This window comes from Pelodiscus sinensis, chromosome 8, assembly GCF_052426305.1.
Source record: "Pelodiscus sinensis isolate ZL-2025 chromosome 8, ASM5242630v1, whole genome shotgun sequence".
Taxonomy (NCBI): domain Eukaryota; kingdom Metazoa; phylum Chordata; order Testudines; family Trionychidae; genus Pelodiscus; species Pelodiscus sinensis.
The window spans coordinates 9,686,434-9,706,090 of NC_143059.1; the positions used below are offsets into that span (position 1 = coordinate 9,686,434).

Here is a 19,657-nt window from a genome sequence, read left to right on the forward strand (position 1 = left end):
GGCTCTCAAATCTTTTGTATTTGCCTCTGGCAACTAGTACTCCCAGTTCTGAACTTTATTTGACAATCAATGGAAATAGGAGGATCACTTGAGGTTATCCCCAGGTGAACAAGTGAGATGGATCCTGGGTGAACCTTTCTTGCCCATCGTGAAAGAGAAACAGATGTACTGAAGAAACACCCTCTCCCCCGGCCCCCACATATGTCCAAGTGGATTTACATTTAATCCAGAGGATATATCTAGCAAACTACTTTTCTCTTTCCTCCATACTGTGTGCATTTCACATCGAAAACTTGTCTGTTTCATTGCACAGCGTGTTCTATTAATGAAAATCTATTTGAATATATGTTTTTATATGTAATTTCTGAAATATTGTAGCTTCATACTGCTAGGATTCCATTCAAGAAAGCCATATGAAGCCTTCAGGGTTCTGGCATGCAAACAGCTTCAGTTGTGACGACCTGTAACTCAACAAATCAAATAGCGTTGAAAGAATTTGGCTGTAGTTGTAAGGTAACTTGCTAACATAAAAAAGCCTTTTTTATATGCTGGTTATTAAGCAGCAAAAATACCGTTACTGGGTTCCAAAAAATAAAGTAAAAAAATATTTAAAATACTGTTCCCTTCTTACAGGAGGAAAAGTGACTGGATACAAATGAATGGAATGTTGTGCCCTATAGTCTGGCCTGTGGAATTAACAAATGGTGGGAGTGTCAAAACACAAAAGAGAATTAATTTACCTATGCAAGCACTATATACCCTATATTAATTTTTTTCCCCCAAGGGAGATGAACTATGAAGAATCCTAAAGTTAGAAATATTGATGGTTTACATGTTTAATAGACTGCCTTCCGTTCATGTTAAGAAATAGTCCACTATTGCCTACTCTTAACAGGATCAACAAATCCACTCAAGAGCTTTGTGCCCTTTAAATACCCAAATCAAAAGTTCAGAGCAAAATGGTGTCAAATGCTAGTTGTTTTTCCACAAACTCTTCATGAAGACCCTGAGTTATATCTTGGACCATTGGATATGTAAAAAAGATCTTGACACACTCTGAAATGAGGATCGTGTCAAATTCTAAAAACATTGCCTCTGGATTTTACAGAATTTAGCAACAATCCACTGTATTTTTAAAAGTAAGGCTCTGATTCCAAGTCATCTGAATTCAACAGAAAGATTCCCATCGACTTGACAGGCTTTGGACTAGATCCTTAATTATTTACATTGCTTTACATATTAGCTTTAATTTCCCTCTCCTTTTTTAAAATTCTCTAACCTTCATGCACTCTTTCATTTCCTCACCCCCAACATTTACCAGTTCCTAACAGATTACACTTTCTTTTCCCTCCACAATGAAAGAGGGAACATACAAAACATTTAATAGACAATACAAGTATTTGTATGTAACACTTAATTTATGTGAAACTTCCTGCGATATGTCTTGCAAATGAATCCAACCACACTGTGTAAAACAAAACAGATGCATGTTTCTGCTAAAAGCAAGCAGCAATGAAATAATTGATATGTTGGCATATGAAACACCACCATTAAGTTTCCGTGTTAACAATTAGGATGTGGAAGCTCATGACTCAGGGCTACTGTTTGTGGCTAACTACAGGTTCTACATGACAATACTAGAATGCTCCACATACAAAAAGAGATCCTGCTGTATCCAGAAAAGCTAGGAAAGTATTTTTGAACACAAACCTGAGTTCTGCAAAAATAACTGGAAATATCTGAAGTCTACAGATATGTCCTAAATCTGCATTAAAGCATAGAATTTCTGGCAACATTTTAAAAAGCGAGATTCGTCCAATTCTAACCAAAATAATGTTGAATTACAAGATCATAAAGATCTTTTTACTGTTATTCCGATTCTAGGTGCTGATCTATCTAGCGAGTGGAACAATTCTTCCGAAGGAAAATAGTTGTATTTCTCTTACATATGATGATAGTCTGGTTTGGATAACAGCACAAATCTTGAGACAAATGATTTAGAACAGAAAATGGAAAAAAAGATTTGACTGTAGCTGCCACAACGCCAGTCTCACTTGTCTCTCACCTGCACTTTCAGAAAATACACACCTGACAGAAAGGCAGAAGGAAAATAGAAGGCATATTAACTATAACTTGGAGGGAGGCAATTCTGGAAAAAGGAATCATGTAAAATGTATTTTATACTCTCCAAAGACTACTTTTAACCCACTCCTCTATTAAAATTTTAAAAATGCAATTTTAAACACTCTTATTCCAACTCTTTAGTATGTGCAAAAAAGGTTAAATATTTATTTTTAAAAAGAAATACGTACACATCTTCTATATGCTAGCAGCCATCCTACAAGTTGAGTCTTGAAAAAAAAAATTCTGAAGTGTCACGGCTTCCCGTTATTTCAGTAAATAGTTTTAGTCAAAACTGAAATCTTGTTCTTGCATGCTGAAGTTAAAGTTCAACCTGATGTCTGAAGACATTCTTTAATAGACAACTGACTTGTCTTGTGCTATCAAGAGAATTCTACGGATGTCTGACGCAACACTGGAACTTTAACATGCAGGAGTCCATGACCTTTATTTAAGATTAATCACGTTTATGCAAATTTCACAAAAATTTGTGTATGTGGAAAGCTGAATAAGCTGGTAGTGAAGCTCGCTATGCCACTCTTGTTTAATTTTAGACCACACTTAACTTTTTCATACGTTTATCAGAGAGTGGTCATGAAAATGATATTTAGAAAGTTGGAGGAAGTGAAGTAACCAATCATATTAAGAACAAAAGATCTATTACAAGTCACTCCCGAAGTTCTGCAGCAGCTGGACAAAGCTTAAGAGTTGGATAACTTGAGCTAAAACTATTTTTCATTCTCTTTCAGGGTTGTTTTAAATCTAGTTATGATTTACATGTTAAATATCACTAATAAAAATATCACTAATAACACTGCTGTAATTATGATCAGTTATGTAACTCAACGGATCTTAAGCACAGATTTTATTGGCTGCTCATCATTACCTTTAGCTATAAAAATGTTTAGCCCTGCAATATTAACTGAGCATAAGCGTTGTCATTGGGAAGACAATTGCAGTTCACTCTCATAATTTAGCCTACATTTACATTTGTTATTATACAAAACCCAGAGAGATCTATTCATGCTTCCAACTGTGATCCTTGAAAAATGTAACCCCACTGAAAGGTGTATACTTTAAGCTCTTTGCTATAATATTTTACTCACCAATGCTACTAAGAGAACTGCTGCTTTCGGAATCAGATGGCATGATTGACAGCACACTGTAAGTGGACCCTGGAATATGAAAAAAAAAAAAAAAAGCAAAAAGTTAGTTCTTTGCCTTCACTCTCTCCCTCCGGTTTTTCTTCAATCCACCAAGAAAATATCAATTTTGCTCTCTCAACAGATCAAACCAGTGGTATCCAACAGACACATCTCTGCTGAGATCCTAAAGACAGTTTGTTATTTACTTAGGTATTTCTAGAACATATCACTAGAATCTCACAGTAACTGGAATACCTGAGGTCACTGGCTTCCTTTATCATGAACCAATCCTATTAATCTGTGTTACTCCTATTCCAAACAATTACTTCCCCTCAAGCACATAAGAGACAGTAACACTCAGCTTAGTTCAAGACTTTCAGAAGGAGGCCTACACTAATTGCACTTTTCAGTTTTTGCAATACATAGGAGCTGCTACCTGGTCATGACACCCGATTACGCTATGACGACCCTCAAGAAACCATTCCCAAGCGTGAAGAACTAATTTCATGCTTGGGCTTCAATAAATCTAGATTCCCTCCATTTGCTTTTTTCAAGTAGCCAGTCTTACAAGAGGAAAGCCTCAACACTGTTTTGCTAATACCGGAGACACGGAAGGGTGGGATCTTTAATTAGCATTGCTATTATGAAAATAAAGTACAATTTATTTACGAGAACAAGCAATAAGATGGGATCTATTTGAAGAGCTGCCTATCAAAAAATTGCATCTCTTCTCTACCCCTCCCTCCAAAAAAAATTCCACCACACAAATGAGAGAGGGAAGGAGGTTATGAACGATAAGGTAAGAGGCACACCAAGGGAATTTCCACTGGCACATATATCAAGTCTATCCTCCAAAAATCTGGCCTTAGTATGAAGGTTTCTGTGCAAGACTCTTTTACTCTCCTAATTCTTTCCACTCATGCTTTAAGGTTTGTTTCTTCCAAACTCCTTGTCACAACGTGTCACACTACAAAACACAGTATCAAAAACCAAGGCCTGGCTCTTCAGCTAGAGTACACTGGTATGGCTTCCTAGATTTCAATAAGCAATTCCAATTTACACTAGTTGAGAAGCCAGCCCTGAATTTGGCACAACAGGAGCAAACGCTGCAACGATGAGAACAAATGTCAGAAAAGTAGGGTGATGCCACAATTAATCCTTTGAAGCAGACTCTCTAGCTTCACTACTAAACCAAAATACCTACAAGAATTGGTTATTTTACCTGACAGCTTTTTGGAAAGAAAGTTTCAACATGCACTGCTTATTGAATAATTCCAATTGATTACACATATTGTAGATTATAAAAAAAACATATCTGACAAGTATGTCACTTTGACAGGTAACTAATGTAGTAGCCTCTATCTTTCCCCCCATACTGTGGACATTTTTGATGCAGTAAAATGAGGAGTTTTGTTATTTGATACTGCTCATTTAAAGGAAGATACTCTAAGCATCAACTAGAGTCCATCAGTGTCTCTTCACTACGTAAGAGTCTTTCACACCTCCATCCTAACCTTCAGCATATTTTGTAGCCCTGGCCTGGGGGCAGGAGTTTGAAGAAAACCTTTATTGGCCACCACCTGTATTTGGAGGAAGTTTTTACAACAGCAAGTATCAGGATGAGATCACGATCTCGCCGCACGTGCGACTAGAGCAGGATCTGAATGCCCATCTTGAAAGGTAAAAGCTAATTAAGCATCTGTTAAAAGTTTACCTCCTCACCAGTTTCCTTTTAGGAACACAAGAAAATAGGCACTGCAAAGGGCTTCTGGCCCTTTTCAAGAGCACCCAATGAATTAAAAACCAGGAGTGCTCCAATTCCAGTAATTCAAATTTTTCTCTAGAAAGAGTTTCATCATGACTCTACAGATAGCTGAACTCACTAGCCTGCAATGTGTCTCAGTGACAAATGGGATGATTGATAGTGGAGAGGGAAGATGTTCTGGCAATTAAGGTAGTGACTTGGAGACAAGATCAGGGTACTATTGCCAGCTTTAACTCATGGCAATAATTTACGTTCCGTATCTCAGTATCCCAATCTATAATATATTTCCCTGTGAAGGAGCACTCAGATATTATAATTAGGGCACCTTTGAGAAGTTAAAAAACCAAACAACTAGCACAGACTGTTCTCCCTGTCACTCCAGTAGTTTGTCCTTTCCAGTGTCTCATTTGATACTCAGACTGAAATTTGTAACAGACACCACGATGATCCAGAATGTCATTTGTCTTCAGCTTAAAAATAATACAACCGACCCTTGTAGATCTGGGCTGAAAATCAAACATTCCCTCTTTCCTAGCTAATGTCAGCTGACAGTTTTGCATACAATGAATACACTGTGGAAACATACCTTAAAGCAGAAGTCAAAAACAGATTATGGGCACAGCATTTATCATCCCTTACACAGTAGTAAACACATGCTAAGGCATTTACGACATATGAGGAGACAGGCCCCTTCCCTCAACAGCCGATAACGTAAGACCCCAAGCCTGCAAATGCATCCAAAGCATCACTAAAGTCAATGTAGTCGGTGCAGGTGTTTGACTGTATACATATGGAGAACCAGGACTTAAGGAGAGAAAGGATACCAGGGTACAAACGTATCTAAGTGATATCTGGTACACATCTTGTGGGTCCAAAAATCATCTCCTCCTCCCCATGTGTCCAGTTGGCCCAATCAATATTTTTTTCAACAGCACTTTGGTTCTGCATCCCTATCTGTTGCAATGTGTTTTTTTCCTTAAAGAAGCACACTCTTTAAAAGATGGGCACTGTTAAAGAGGTTCCCATTGGTAGTTTCACACTGCTTTAAAACCTTACACCCAAGTAAAGCTCCTACTTTTGATATTTAAGAATGATCTGACAAAGTGAAAGATTTGGTCTACTGTTGCTGCTTTTAAACATTTTCAAGTAAACAGCTATACAGGTTAGGTCTCAAAATCCACAACAGATTCTTCAAAAACCAGACAGCATCTCACTGTTAGATCCTTGGTTTTCTTCATCAATAAGCAATCTTGTTTTTTAAAAAGGAGTCAAACTCTCTATAACAAAGTTAGAATAGCGTTTTGTGAAATATATCAAGATGGTCTAGATAAGTAAAGCATGACCTCTTCCTAGAGATAGCGGGAAGATGCAATACAGCTGTTGGTAAGAACTACGAGTGCAAAAATCTGACAGTCAGCATTCTGCCATCTGAACACCCACATCCAAGAAGAAGGTTGCAGTCATCTATCTAATCCTTCATAGCTCATCAGCCCTGCAACCTGAAAAAAAGTTACACCTGGGGTTCTTCTTAGTAATACCTATGGAAAAGAGTTTGTGTCTGCTCCCCTAAAGCATGTGTACCTGATGAGTTCTGTTCTGTTTAAACACAGTGGGGATGAAATAAGGTCAATGTCTGGAACTTGTTACGTTAGTATTCAATATCAATAAATTGGCAGAAATTGTACATGCAACTAGGTGATTTGGTAAATTATTCATAGTGTTAGAATTATCCCTACACCACTATTTTCACATTAGCAAAATAGAGTCTCGTGAATTACTGTACTCATCAACCACCCACTGCCTGAAACCACTCAAAGGGATGCAGCACTGAAACTATTGTTCTAAACTGCTGCTGTTTAATTAGGCTGGGAACTGTATTTGAAAGAGGTAGGAAATATACCAAAAGACAAAACTACTCCAACTTTGGATTTCTTTGCATTTTATCATCACCTTAAGTAGATGTTTTGTAAAGTATGAGACAAAACTGGTCCATTTTTCTAGTGAACAAGTTTAAAGTTACAGATTTTTTTAATTTTGTAAATGGCTACTTCAACTTTAACCGAAAAGTCTTTAATTAGAAGAACATAGAAGGTATGTTTCACTGAAATTATCACTACACCTTTCAACAGGTTGGCTCATGCAGTTCCATAACAACAGCCATATGGGGTCAGACCAAAAGGTCCATCTAGCCCAGTAGCCTATCTTCTGACAATCAGTGTCAGGTGGTTCAGAACCAATCAACAGAATCCATTATCAAGTGATCCATCCCATTGCCCATTCCCAGCCCTAACACCAGAGGCTAGGGACACCATACCTGTCCATCCTGGCTAATAGCCATCGATGGACCTATCCACCATGAATTTAACTCTTTTTTGAACCCTGTTGTAGTCCTGGACTTGACCACATCCTCTGGCAGGAAGTTCCACAGTTTGACCGTGTGTTTTGTGGGGGGAAAAAAAAAACCCTACTTTTTTTGTTGGTTTGTTTATCTTAAACCTGCGCTCTATTAAATTCATTTGGTGACTCCTCATTCTTGTGTTACAGGAAGGAATAAATTAACTTTTCCGTATTAACTTTCTCTCCATATCCCCCATAGTCATCTCTTCCCAAGCTGAAAAGTTCATTTTCACACAGATAGATCTGCTGTTCAGCTGCCACCTGGAAATTTGTTTCATGTTTTTAATAAAGAGGGGAAGTATTTTATTAGGAAAACTCAAATGGAATTTTGCTTTTTCAAAACAAAATTGTAATTGACATTTGCATTTGGAATTATCAACACTATAAAGCAAGTAGAATATTAGCTCAAGCAACTCTCTATAGTCTTTAGAGTCAAGTAGATCTTTCTAAATATGTAACGTTTTTCCTGTGTGTCCTGCAGCCCCTCCCTCCGTCCCCCATGCTGAGGGCCTTGGCCTCCCTGGTGCTAGAGCGGGCAATAGCAATGCAGTCTCCAGCTTCCATGGAACTCGGGGGGGAAGGGGGGCAGCAGCCATGAAGCCTCCCCAATGGGCAGGGCAGCAGCCACATGGCTTCCCTGGTGCTCTGGAGAAGGTCCAGGAGCTGCTCCCCCTTCCTACTTGCGGGGGAGGGGAGGCTGGGAGCCACACACCCTCCCCCTCATGGGGGGGGGGGGGAGGGCGGCACTCGGGAGTCACAAAGTCTCCACCCTCATGGCTTGAGGTATGGCCAGGTTTTGCCCCCTCCCTGGTGGCTGGGGGGGAGGGCAAAGATGCAGGGACAGGGGGCCAAGGGCCTGGTGGCTTTGGTCTTGGGGGGGGGAGGGGGGGGAGAGCCAGGGTGTCTTTGGCCTGAGGGCCTAGGTGGGGGGAGGAAGAGCCAGGGCAGCCTCGGACCCTCCCCACCACAGACTGAAGCTGCTCCAGCATCCCGTACAGCCGCCGCTGCCCTCCCCACTGTTGCTTCTGATAGAGGCAGCAGCACGGGGGACACAGAGGGAGAGGCTGCTCTGTGAAGCCAGTGCTCATGGGGGACCAGCTTTTAAGTCAGCTCCTCAGAGCACCAGCTCCTGCTTGGCCCTCCCCGCACCCACCTCTGCAGGAAGCAGCCGGGGGGGGGGGGGGGGGAGCGGAGGCAGCTTCATGGAGCCTGCTCTCCGCTTGTATCAGCTCACACCTGCCATCCCCAGTGCTGCTGCCTGGGATAGGAAGGCAGCAGCACGGTGGAAGAGCAGCTCCGTGTGAGCGAATACATGCGGGGAGCTGGTTTGAAAGCCAGCTACCTGCAAGTACCAGCTCTCACCTGCCCCCCTCACCTTCCACGCTGCTCCCTCTTTATGAGAGGCAGAGGCAACAAGGGTGGGTGCATATAGTTGTTTGGATAAATCAATAAACCCGAGGTTATCAGTTAATTCTTTAAATGACTATATGCTAACATCCCTAATGCACAGCACCAAAGTCAACAGTAACTTTTATATGCCCTCTCCCTCACTTGGAGTTTTCATGGCTGTATAAAGAAAAACACTAAGGAGGACAACATCAGCCATCTTTGCTCCTGGTACAAATAGGACTGATTATAGTGCAATTTTTATTTTGCTAGTCCACTTCATGATTTAGGCCCTATTTCTGCAATATCTACCTGCCCTACCATTCATCCTGTTTTATTAGGAATTTTAATGTGTCCATCTCCAGCCATTTCTGACTTGCTCACAAGTGTTGTATTTATTGGCGTACTGATTTAGCAGCCTCTTATGTACCTCCAACTAGGCACTGGAGTTAGTCACTGAATGCTGAGAACAGGGTTATACCAGGATTTATTATCCTCAGATCAAACCTGGGAGGCAGCGGATTCATTTCCTTTCTTCCCCCTCCAAAGACCTACAGCACTGAGACACTGACGTCTATTTGAGTTTAATATGACTCCTTCTCCCAGTTTAGGAAAGATAATGATAGCAGGACAGGGAGGGGTTGAGAGAGAGTGTTACACATCCAAAGAGAATGCCAACTGTTAAATGCTGCTAATTCCTCATCAACAATGCCCAGTCAAAAACAAAGCCACTAGGCAATGCAGCTGGATCAATGGAAACAGCTGAAGTGTGTGGGGGAGGGATGTGGGGAGGACAGGGATGCAAGGAAAAGATGGATGCCACTGTAATTAAATGAAAACATTGCTCTTCTTCTGTCTCTCTAATTACAAATCATAAAGCACCAGGCAATACTGAGCATTGGCTGCATTTGGAGTAGACATTAAAATAAAATGAAAACATCCAACAGTTGCTATCCTCAAACAGACCACAAATAGCCTAACCAGAGGGTATCCCTGCAACTGGCTGCTAACTTGCTCCAAGTGGCCAGTTGTCCAAGTCTATCCACGTTAACTCAGTACTGTACAAGGAAGATTTTTAAGGGATACTAGCTCCTCTTGCCTTGGCCCTCACACCAAGCCACCTGTCAGAACTACAGCTCCATTATCTTCTCTCTCACACCTGATCAGTGAAACAATAGACAGAACTATGTAGCACTTTAAAGACTAACAAGATGGTTTATTAGATGATGAGCTTTCGTGGGCCAGACCCACTTCCTCAGATCAATATGTGGAAGAAAATCGGCATAACCTTATATACCAAAGTGATACAATAAAAAAAAATGAACGCATGTGAAATTGACAAATCAAATTTTAGAACAGAGTTGGAGTGAGGGGGGGGAAGATAAGATTCTGTGAGGTAATGACATTAGGGGGTGATAATTGGGGAAGCTATCTTTGTAATGGGTAAGATAATTAGAGTCTTTGTTTAAACCCATACATAAAGTGTCAAATTTAAGCATGAATGACAATTCTGAAGCTTCTCGTTGAAGTCTGGCATTAAAGTCTCTTTGAAGCAATACGCATGTTTTAAGGTAATTGAGGGAATGATCAGTCTGGCTGAAATGGCAGGCAACAGTTTTCTCTGCGAGAGTCTTATGTCTGTTTTATGTGCATTGATCCTTTGGCAAAGTGTCTGAGACGTTTGTCCAATGTACATAGTAGAAGGACACTTTAGGCACCTGATCAGTGTCATTCAACGGGGCCACAGTCACCAGGAGGGGTCTCCGTTAATCAGACTGGTAAACTAAGGTATGGAGAGCTTAAATAAATTGCCCAAACTCTCACAACAAACATACACTGCTAATGCCACTTCTGTTGAAGGACTCTGTTGTCTTGTGCTCTCTCAGTCTCGGGGGCAGAAGGCTTACTGCAAAGCAGCCTTTGCCAACAATGGGCCCGGGCTCCTCACAGACAAAGGCTCTTGTCCATAGGGGGGTCTGAGCTTCCCGTGGGTAGAGGCTGCTCTGCCTGGAGCCTGGACTCGCCACCCCCGACAGGGGGCTGCTGCTGTATCAGAGGCAGCAGCTTGGGGAAACAGGTAGGAGCAGGTCTGTGCAGGCAGCTGGTTTTAAATCCAGCTCCCCTCATGGACTGGCTCCCCCCCGTCACCCCTCGCTGCTGCCTGATATTCCCCTGGGACTATTGAATATTCATATAACCGCTAAAATTTGAGGCATTTATACAACTATTCAATTATACGCTAACACGCACCCTTAAGGGCAAGCACTCTTAATCAGCAAGCTTTGCCTGATTAAGTACACACTTACCTATGATGCACTCCTTCAATGTTAAAGAAGTTCTGTCTGAATGAATCTGCTTCCAACGTAGGAATTTTGAATAATCAAATATCCACAAACATCATCAGAGCTCTACTGCCATTTCAGAGTTTCTAGGGGGTCCAATCCTGCAAAGCGCTGAGTACTCTGGTCCCAATCCTGCAAGCCTTAGGCACATGCCTAACTTTAAACACACGGGTTGTGTCAGGCTTAAAAAGTTAAGCACATGATTAGTGCTTTACTCAACTGAAACCAGGGGACTTAACGTTTTGCAGGGCGGCACCCAAAATGAGCAAGTACTTTTCACATACTGTACTCCTTTCACTACACATCTGAACTACAGTGACATCAAGCAACTTTCTCTTCATACCCCTTTGCTAAAAGTTTCCATTATTACTTTATTAGTAGTAGTATTACTTTACTAAAGTATTATATTACTACTTCACTTCTCTCTTTCTGCTGCCCACTTCCCCACAGGCACTGGCTAATTCAACTTCTTGTCAGCAAACACTTTCTGACAGAGGCCTAATACGCAGGATGAGGGGGCAGTGTGACAAACATTTGTTTATCCACATCTCAGTGACCGAACTAAACTGACTTTGGCAGGACTCCCACTTGCTGTGGGGGAGCTAAAAAGTTTGACTGAAAATTGAAGTGACCCTGTTCACCATTTTCCCATTGCTTTTCACATCACAAGAAAAAAAATGACCAAGGAGCTGAAGAATCACATGGATCTACCATGCTTTAGCTTAGAGTCTATTCTTTTCTTAGAAGCCTGTGTGGTCAGGTTTGTCAGAAGCTGTAAAATGCGTAGTCATTCAAGGGCTAAGTGCTTCTTCTAAGTCATGTGATGCTTACACAAAGCCCTGAATGTACTGCATTAGTTCAACAGGAAATTTGCTTCGGTCTGTGCCATCTTTATTTCAGGTGTTTCACAATCATTTCTCTTCAAGACTGACTGGGATTCCTAATGAAAGGGCTAGAACATGGCAGTGAAGGGTGGGGAAAAAAAGTGTAATAAGTTTAGTTTTAGTTGCATAACCAATGTTCCTCCTCCCCCAACCCAACACTTTTAAAAGCATTTTCTACACTGCAAGATGATCTTGCATACTAAAATTCTGATTCCTTAAAATTATGTCCTGCAGTATAAAATTCTCCCTTTCTATCTTTAGCTCTATGGAAATACAAAATGGAACACTAAATTGCTTTCTAAAACACCAAATGACTAGAATTATCTTCCAAGTGCTGTACAGGCTTTAACCCTCAGTGTCTCTGTGAGCCTGTTAAGAACATTATTTCCCTTTGTACATGCTACACTGTCGTATTTTAACAATACGGGATAGATGCTTTCAGGGCAAAACACTCCTGAATTATTATAGGAGGTTAAAAGTTAATTTTTTCCTGGAGACAGGAATTACCCTAACTGTATGGGGTTTTTTTCTATCTTCCTCAGAAACAGTTAATAGAAGCTGCTACTGGCAATACTGGATTAGACCTGCAGTTGCAACTCCTATGTAACTGGGACACAGGAGGTTAAGAGACTTGCACCAGGCCAGAGATTAGCCAGGATTCAGATTCTGGAGTTCCTAGCTCCCCATCTCGTGTTAGACACAGCATTTGATTATGAGGTGGTAAGTGGCAAAAAACCTGGGCATTTATGCCCAAGAAAGTACTAATTTCCTATCTACTTCTCGGGGCGGGGGGGGGGGGGGGAGAAGGAGGGAGGAGAGAAGAGAAGACTCAATAGTAGATTGAATCAGGCAGGTGCAAGGGAAAAAACCAGGAACTTCTCACCTCTCCATAGCAACAACTGTGCTAGTACTGTGGCGTTTTCTAAAAGATTAGTTGCTGGTAGTGAGTTGTATTGAAAAGAATTCACAATAAAGCTTTTCAGAGGATCTGGGTCACTGGAATGTTCTTGTGAATCATCTGAAGAACAGAAGGCAGCCCCTTCAACAAACAAGTAAAAAGTGAGAGTGGTAGAGAAAAAATGGAAGAGGGATGGGTGGGTGAGGTGGGTGGAGGAGACAGCTTCCTTTGCCTTTTGTGTAACATGATCTGTCATTAGCATACACTCGCAGGATCCACATATTTATTTGTTCTTGTTCCTTGCATTCAAAATAATGTGCCAAGTCATCCCCTTTTCAGGCAATTATGCACCCAGGAGGGAAGCTCCTTAAATCAAAATGTATAGTTTCTGGCATCTACTGTCCACAAGGTAGGAGGCTGGTGCCAGTGATTGGATTGGAAGCACAGGAGCAGTCTGGCCACAGCCTTGCTACTTTATACTCTGGCTTATGAGGGTAGAGGGGGAAAGGGCATTTTTAAAAGCTTAAATGATCATAAATGTTGTAAGTACACCATTGTTTTACCTGCACTCATTTCAAGCATTGTTCGTGCCAGTAGATGGAGCATCTTTCGTATATGATCAGTAAACAATTAGATACATACCCCATAAATATCAAGGCTTACAATAGCAATCATGTATCTAGCTGCTACGGTTCACCACCACTTTTCCTTCTATTCCCTGGGCAACGGACAGAATGACTCGGTGATCAGCCTTGGCCCTTGACTTTGTCAGCACTCAATGCTCCTTCTAATGGGCCTTCACAAAGAGCAGGGGACAAGTTAATATTTCAGGCAACTGTAACTCATGTAGCTACCACTGATGCAGAACAAAAAAAAACCTGTCACATTTCAGATTCAGAATGGAATTTAGCACTGAAAAGCAACTGCTTTTACCTTTGCCTACTTGCTGTTGAAAAGTCTGAGAGGCAGCCATGTTAGTCTGTAACTTGAAATGGGTTGTGCCCGTGATACTCCATATATTTGTTAGTCTCTAAGGTGCCATAGGACTACTCATTACTTGCTGCTGGTTTGTGACCTTTTATTGTCTGCTTCAGTCAGCTCATTTTCTACTTGATGATCTGTAAGACTATATACTACCAGAACATTTCAATAGATGAGAACCTACCTTTATGACAAGACAGTTTTCCCATCACAATCCTGATTTCCACCATGTGGGTGCACTGACCTTGCTTTCTAAAAATCCTTTAAGGCTGGTTCCCAACATACCTAGTCACTCTGAAAACAGTGGAGTACATATTATGCCAGGGATGGGCAAAAGGGCCTCCGTGGGCCAGATGTGGCCCGCCAAGTGGGTTCATCTGGCCTGTGGAGGCCCTGCCACTCCTCCACCCCTAGGCCAATTAGGACCTGGGAGAGTGCACAAAGTTTCCTCCGCCCTTTTAAGTGCTGCACACTCCCAGCAGGGCAGGAGGAGGCTGTGTGTGCTCCCCCACCTCCAGGCCCTGTATTGGCCTGGGGGTGGGCAAGCACTGGAAATCTCTTCCCACAGCCAGGGGCATGGGTGATTAGTGGGAAAGGCTCCCCCATCCCCAGACCAATCATGGTCTGGGGGGTGGGGAAGCCCAAAGCATCCTGGCCATGTCCCTTCCAGTGCAGCCAAGGCCACTTCAATTTTTGAAGTGGCCCCTGACAAAAAATTATTGCCCTCCCTTGTACTACGCTGTGCCGTATGACGGACTAAAATTCTCATTTGTACTATAGCACGTGCTGCATTCATGTAATACATTTCTTACATAAAGAATCCATATTTTAGAGGTATAAACACAGAAGGGGAAAAATGAAGTAAGATTTTCATCCATATCCTAGCCTCCGAGCATTGATTCTTTAACCTTAATGATCAACGCGTAGTCCTGTAGCACTGTAGAGACTAACAAAAATATACCCGATCATGAGCTTTCATGGGTAAAACCCACTTCATCAGATGAGTGGAAGTGTAAATAACAGAACGTGGGTTTTTTTCCATTGAGAGCTATGTGAATAGATACAATATATGTATTATGATAGTGTACCTGTCAAATACAAATTGACATAAATTGCATTCTATGTAAACGCATATGAAAAGTATAGTCCTTGGAAAATCATTACTGGCCCGGTGTTCCACAAAGAAGTGCATCATGGAAGTTAATACCATATCAGAAAAATATCTAAGTAATTCTTCGGGTGATTCCCTAGCGATTCTGAAGAATTAATTAAATTTTAAATACTACTAGTCACCTTATTCTGGGAAATCCATCTCCTGCTTGATTGTAAAATGTCTAGCAGGATTTTTGTGCTATATATAAACCATAATATTCATCATAGCACCCTTTAATTTATTACCACAAACTAAAATATTTAATTAAAATGACCAATTTTGTCCGCCACCATATTACTAAAAACATTTACAGTACTGGTCCAATGTCATGCCAAATGTACTCCTGACTCATTCATGTTTTCAGATTGCTCTAAGTAGCAAGGATCTGACTAAATCAGTCTTTAAATAATTGCTAACATTTCTCAACCATATTCTGATTTCTTAACATTGAACTGTAAACAAGAGAGATACATAAAGGATATTTTTAATCAGTGTCAGGTCACTCCTCAGATGCTGATTAAGCGTTGCCTTTATTTTCAAACAAACAAAAATACATCCCACAATGTGAGCTTACACAATATTACAATACTTTTAAAGAGTGAGAATTTCTTTGAAAGCTTTCCAATATTCTTAAGAGGAAAGCATCCTTATTTGGTCAGCTCCCACAGGAGGCGAAGAAAAAATAATCCAACTAGCATACTGCAAGAATTGCTCTTAACCCTCGTAACATGATTCCTATTGCACTCAATTTACTAAAGTAGCCAACATTGCTTGCTAGGGACATACATATTCACTTGTAGAAATCATTTTCTGGAAAGCTTAAGAAAAAAGGCCTTGCATGATACTAGCTTTCAAGAACTATTACCTTTATTTGCTGGATAATGCATTGCAAGCCAAAGGGAAAAGGAGTAACCTTTTTAAAACAAATGCTTCATAAGGTTTAACATCAGTGCTTCTATGGCAGAGGTGGGCAATAATTTTCACGGAAGGGAAGCGGGGGGGGGCAAGGGGGAGGAGAGAGGCACTTAATGTTTTGGTATGTGGTCATGAGCCAGCTCCACCCTCAGAAGGAGCAGGGCCTGGAGCAGAAGGAGTGGGCTGGGGACTAGCCTCCCCTCCCCCCAGAGTAGTCTTGGGCCAGAGGCTTTGAATTAAACACACAGCTAAGGACTTGTGGCTATGGCCTCACGGCTATCGGGTTGCTGTGGCTATTTAAAGGGCTCACAGGTCTGGCCCCTGCAACCGTGAGCCATTTAAATAGGATTCTGCCGCCAGAGCCAACCCCTACAAATACGGTGGCTCGGGCAGCAGGATATAAATAGAAAGCGGAAAGACCAGGGCTGGGCCAGATGCAGTATGCAGACCGGCTCCAGCCCCTGGGCCACATCTTGCCCAGCTCTGTTCTACAGTCAGTTATAAAAATGCCCTCTTTATCTAGGTTATAAAAATCTATTGTAGAAAACAGCATTAATAGTTACTTCAGATGCATTAAGGAGCAAAGTAACAGTGACCAATGTTTCCTATAAGCTGGGCACTTGTATGGCCACTCAGGAGAAATTCAAATGCCGCCCATCTGATTAGCAGAGCACCAGCAGCTAGGCTTTTTCTTTCTACTAGTGCTACACATTTGCAAATGCTCGGCACACAAAAAATTATTCTGCACATGCATGAAAAAAATCTCCACATGGATGGAAAAAATTAGAGGAAACACTGACAGTGACCCCCATGTTGAACAAGTAAAAAGAAACCCTTAAGTCTCTCTCAGCTAAATAGATAGGTCAGGTCTCTGGGGCAGAATCTGGCCCATTTGTTACTTTTGCCTAGCATTTGTTTGCCTAGCATTTAACACAATGGGGCCTAACCCTTGATTAGACTTTCCAGGCACAACTATTGTAATGGATATAGTCCTTGGAAATTGGGGAAGAGGATCCTTCCTCTCAGTATACTATGAGCAGCTGAAATCCTGGGGAAGCCGGGAGGCAGCCCTTCAACATGCAGTTGGATTGGCTCCAAAATGGTGGATTGGAGGTTTAACATGTTCCCCTTTAACTTAATACCGCTAAGTAAAAAGGAACTTCCTCTAAACACATACCCTGGAGCACCCCTTTTCCTTAAGGCTAGAGGGGAAAGAATGAGAACACCAGTTCTAGGCCTTACCAGTAAAACCACCTTGGATCCACACAGGACCTTAGCAAGAAAGGCTGTCTGTTGAGGACTTGAAATAAAGTTTCCAACATTCCCACATCAATGTCAGAAGGAAATCTATTTTTCCAACTGAACGGTGAATTGGGAGAACAGTTTTTGGTCATCCTTTTGAGATTTAATGACCAAATCAGTATGCCAAATAGCATCCTCACTGACTTTTCTGCTTAGAGTGAGTGGGCCCTGGTCAGTCAATGAAGCCAGACATCACACTGAGGGTGCCCTTCTTGAGGCAATTACTTGTCTCCTTGATGATTTGGATCCATGTTATTGGTTCTGCCACCAAGTTAAAGTACAGTGTGGATCTGGAAGTTAAGATACCCAACCCATAAGGAAACTTAGAAATTAATAACAGATTACCACCACCAAAAGGCAAAGTAGTAAGAAAACTACAAGAAAAATAGTGGCTCATATTATGGAATCATTTTCACCTCCAACAGTAAGCACTTCTATCCTCCCAAAATCCACACTACTGGGACTTTCGGACTGCCAACAGTCAGTATCAAAATTCTTTAAGACCTGAGTGGGAAGACCTGGGCAGCAGAACCTAACGAATCAGAGATGCAACTTGGGAACACTTACCTTCTCTGTCATCAGCTACGTTTGGAGCAAGAAGGCACAAATGAACATTTGATGAGTAGCCTAGCAGTACTAATGAGACTAAAATGGTGGAACACAAATAGGTTGCATACTCATCTGGCCTGGTAACTCCTGCAATCAAGCAAGTCTCCTTATCTTCCCATTTTCTCCACCCCAAAGCAGAAGCCACAAAAAGAACTTGTACTGACCCACCCCGGCCAGTCATTTATGAGCAGGGGAGATCAACTTGATATGGCATAAGAAGTTAGAAGGAAATTTCCACCAGTTGCCAACACCACCATTTTTCATAATTAAAAGCTATCACCAAACAGAAGACAAGAAAACCTAAACCACTTACAAACATGCAAGCTCTGTGGGCTGCATGTCCTCATGTAACAAACATTACCTAGAGCTCCTTCAGAAACTAAGCTTTCATGTAAAAGAAAAATTAAGTTTATAGCCCTTGTATTGGTGTAACAGCCCCTCTTCCTTTCTCATGTGAACCAATGTAGTAGTTTCTTCCTTAATTTGCCAACAGTGGCTCTAAGATCTCACTAGGATGTCAATGTAAATATTCATCAACCAATATAGATTCACCTACAGTAAAACTCCATTAGTCCGGCATCCAATGCTCCGGGACTCCTGATGGTCCGGCACCATCAGGAACCCGGAAGTGCTGGGGCAGTCGGACAGGCTTCCCCCATTCAGCTGCTGCTGAAACTGACCAGCAGCTGAATCGGGGAAGCCGGGAGCAGAGCAGGTGGGGTGCTGCCGGATTGGTCTTGTAGTGCTGCCCCTCGGGGCTGCGGGACCAACCGGGCAGCACCCCAGCTGCTCTTGGGGTCGCCTGGGGCAGAGCAGCTGGGGTGCTGCCGGGTTGGTCCCGAAGTGCCTAGGGGCGGCGCTGCAGGACCAACCGGCAGCACCCCAGCTACTTTGCCCCAGGCGTCGGGATTCAGCTGCTGCTGAAACTGACCAGCAGCGTCAGTTTCACCAGCAGGCTGAATCCGGACGCCTGGGGCAGAGCAGCATGGGTGCTGTGGGGTTGGGCTCATAGCGCCGCCCCTCGGCGCTGCGGGACCAACCCGGCAGGACCCCAGCTGCTCTGCCCCAGGGGTCCCCGAGTCAGCCGCTGCTGAAACAGATCAGCGGCTGATTCCAGGAAGCCCGGGGCAGAGCAGCTCTGCCCCAGGCTTCCTGGAATCAGCCGCTGATCTGTTTCAGCAGCGGCTGACTCGGGGACCCCTGGGGCAGAGCAGCTGGGGTCCTGCCGGGTTGGTCCCGCAGCGCCGTCCTTTGGCGCTGCGGAACCAACCCGGCGGCACTCCAGCTGCTCTGTCCCAGGCATCCCCAAGAGCAGCTGGAGTGCTGCTGGGTTGGTGCCGTAGCACCGCCCCTCCGCGCTGCGGGACCAACCTGGCAGCACCCCAGCTGCTCTAATGCAAGCATCCCCGATTGAGCTGCTACTGAAACTGACCAGCAGCAGCTGAATCAGGGACGCCTGGGGCAGAGCCGGACTATTGTAAGGGGGGGGCTATGAGGGGTCTGGGGTGGCATCCCCTCCCACCCCACTCCAGACCCTTCATAGCCCCCCCTTCAAATATTCCGGCATATCTGATCATCCGGCATCCCCTGGGTCCTAAAGGTGCCGGATTATCGGAAATTTACTGTATTTAGTTTAATACTTATGTTCACACCAACAGTGTTTTATGGGATGTTGTATATCACTGAATTAATGAGAATGTCAATTAAATAGTGTACCCTTAATTTCACTTAATGCCAACTATAAAAATAACATTTTGTT

At 42.6% G+C, this 19,657-nt stretch overlaps 1 protein-coding gene across 2 annotated transcripts in view; it reads right to left on the bottom strand.

Moving 5' to 3' along the window:
- The window catches only part of DLG5 (discs large MAGUK scaffold protein 5), a 172,634-nt gene that overhangs the window by 105,887 nt on the left and 47,090 nt on the right, over positions 1–19,657 (bottom strand). For both annotated transcript variants that reach the window (XM_075934726.2, XM_075934727.2), the window contains exon 2: positions 3,228–3,296. In XM_075934726.2, coding sequence (XP_075790841.2) covers positions 3,228–3,296 — 69 coding nt within the window. The remainder of the gene's footprint in view (positions 1–3,227; positions 3,297–19,657) is intronic.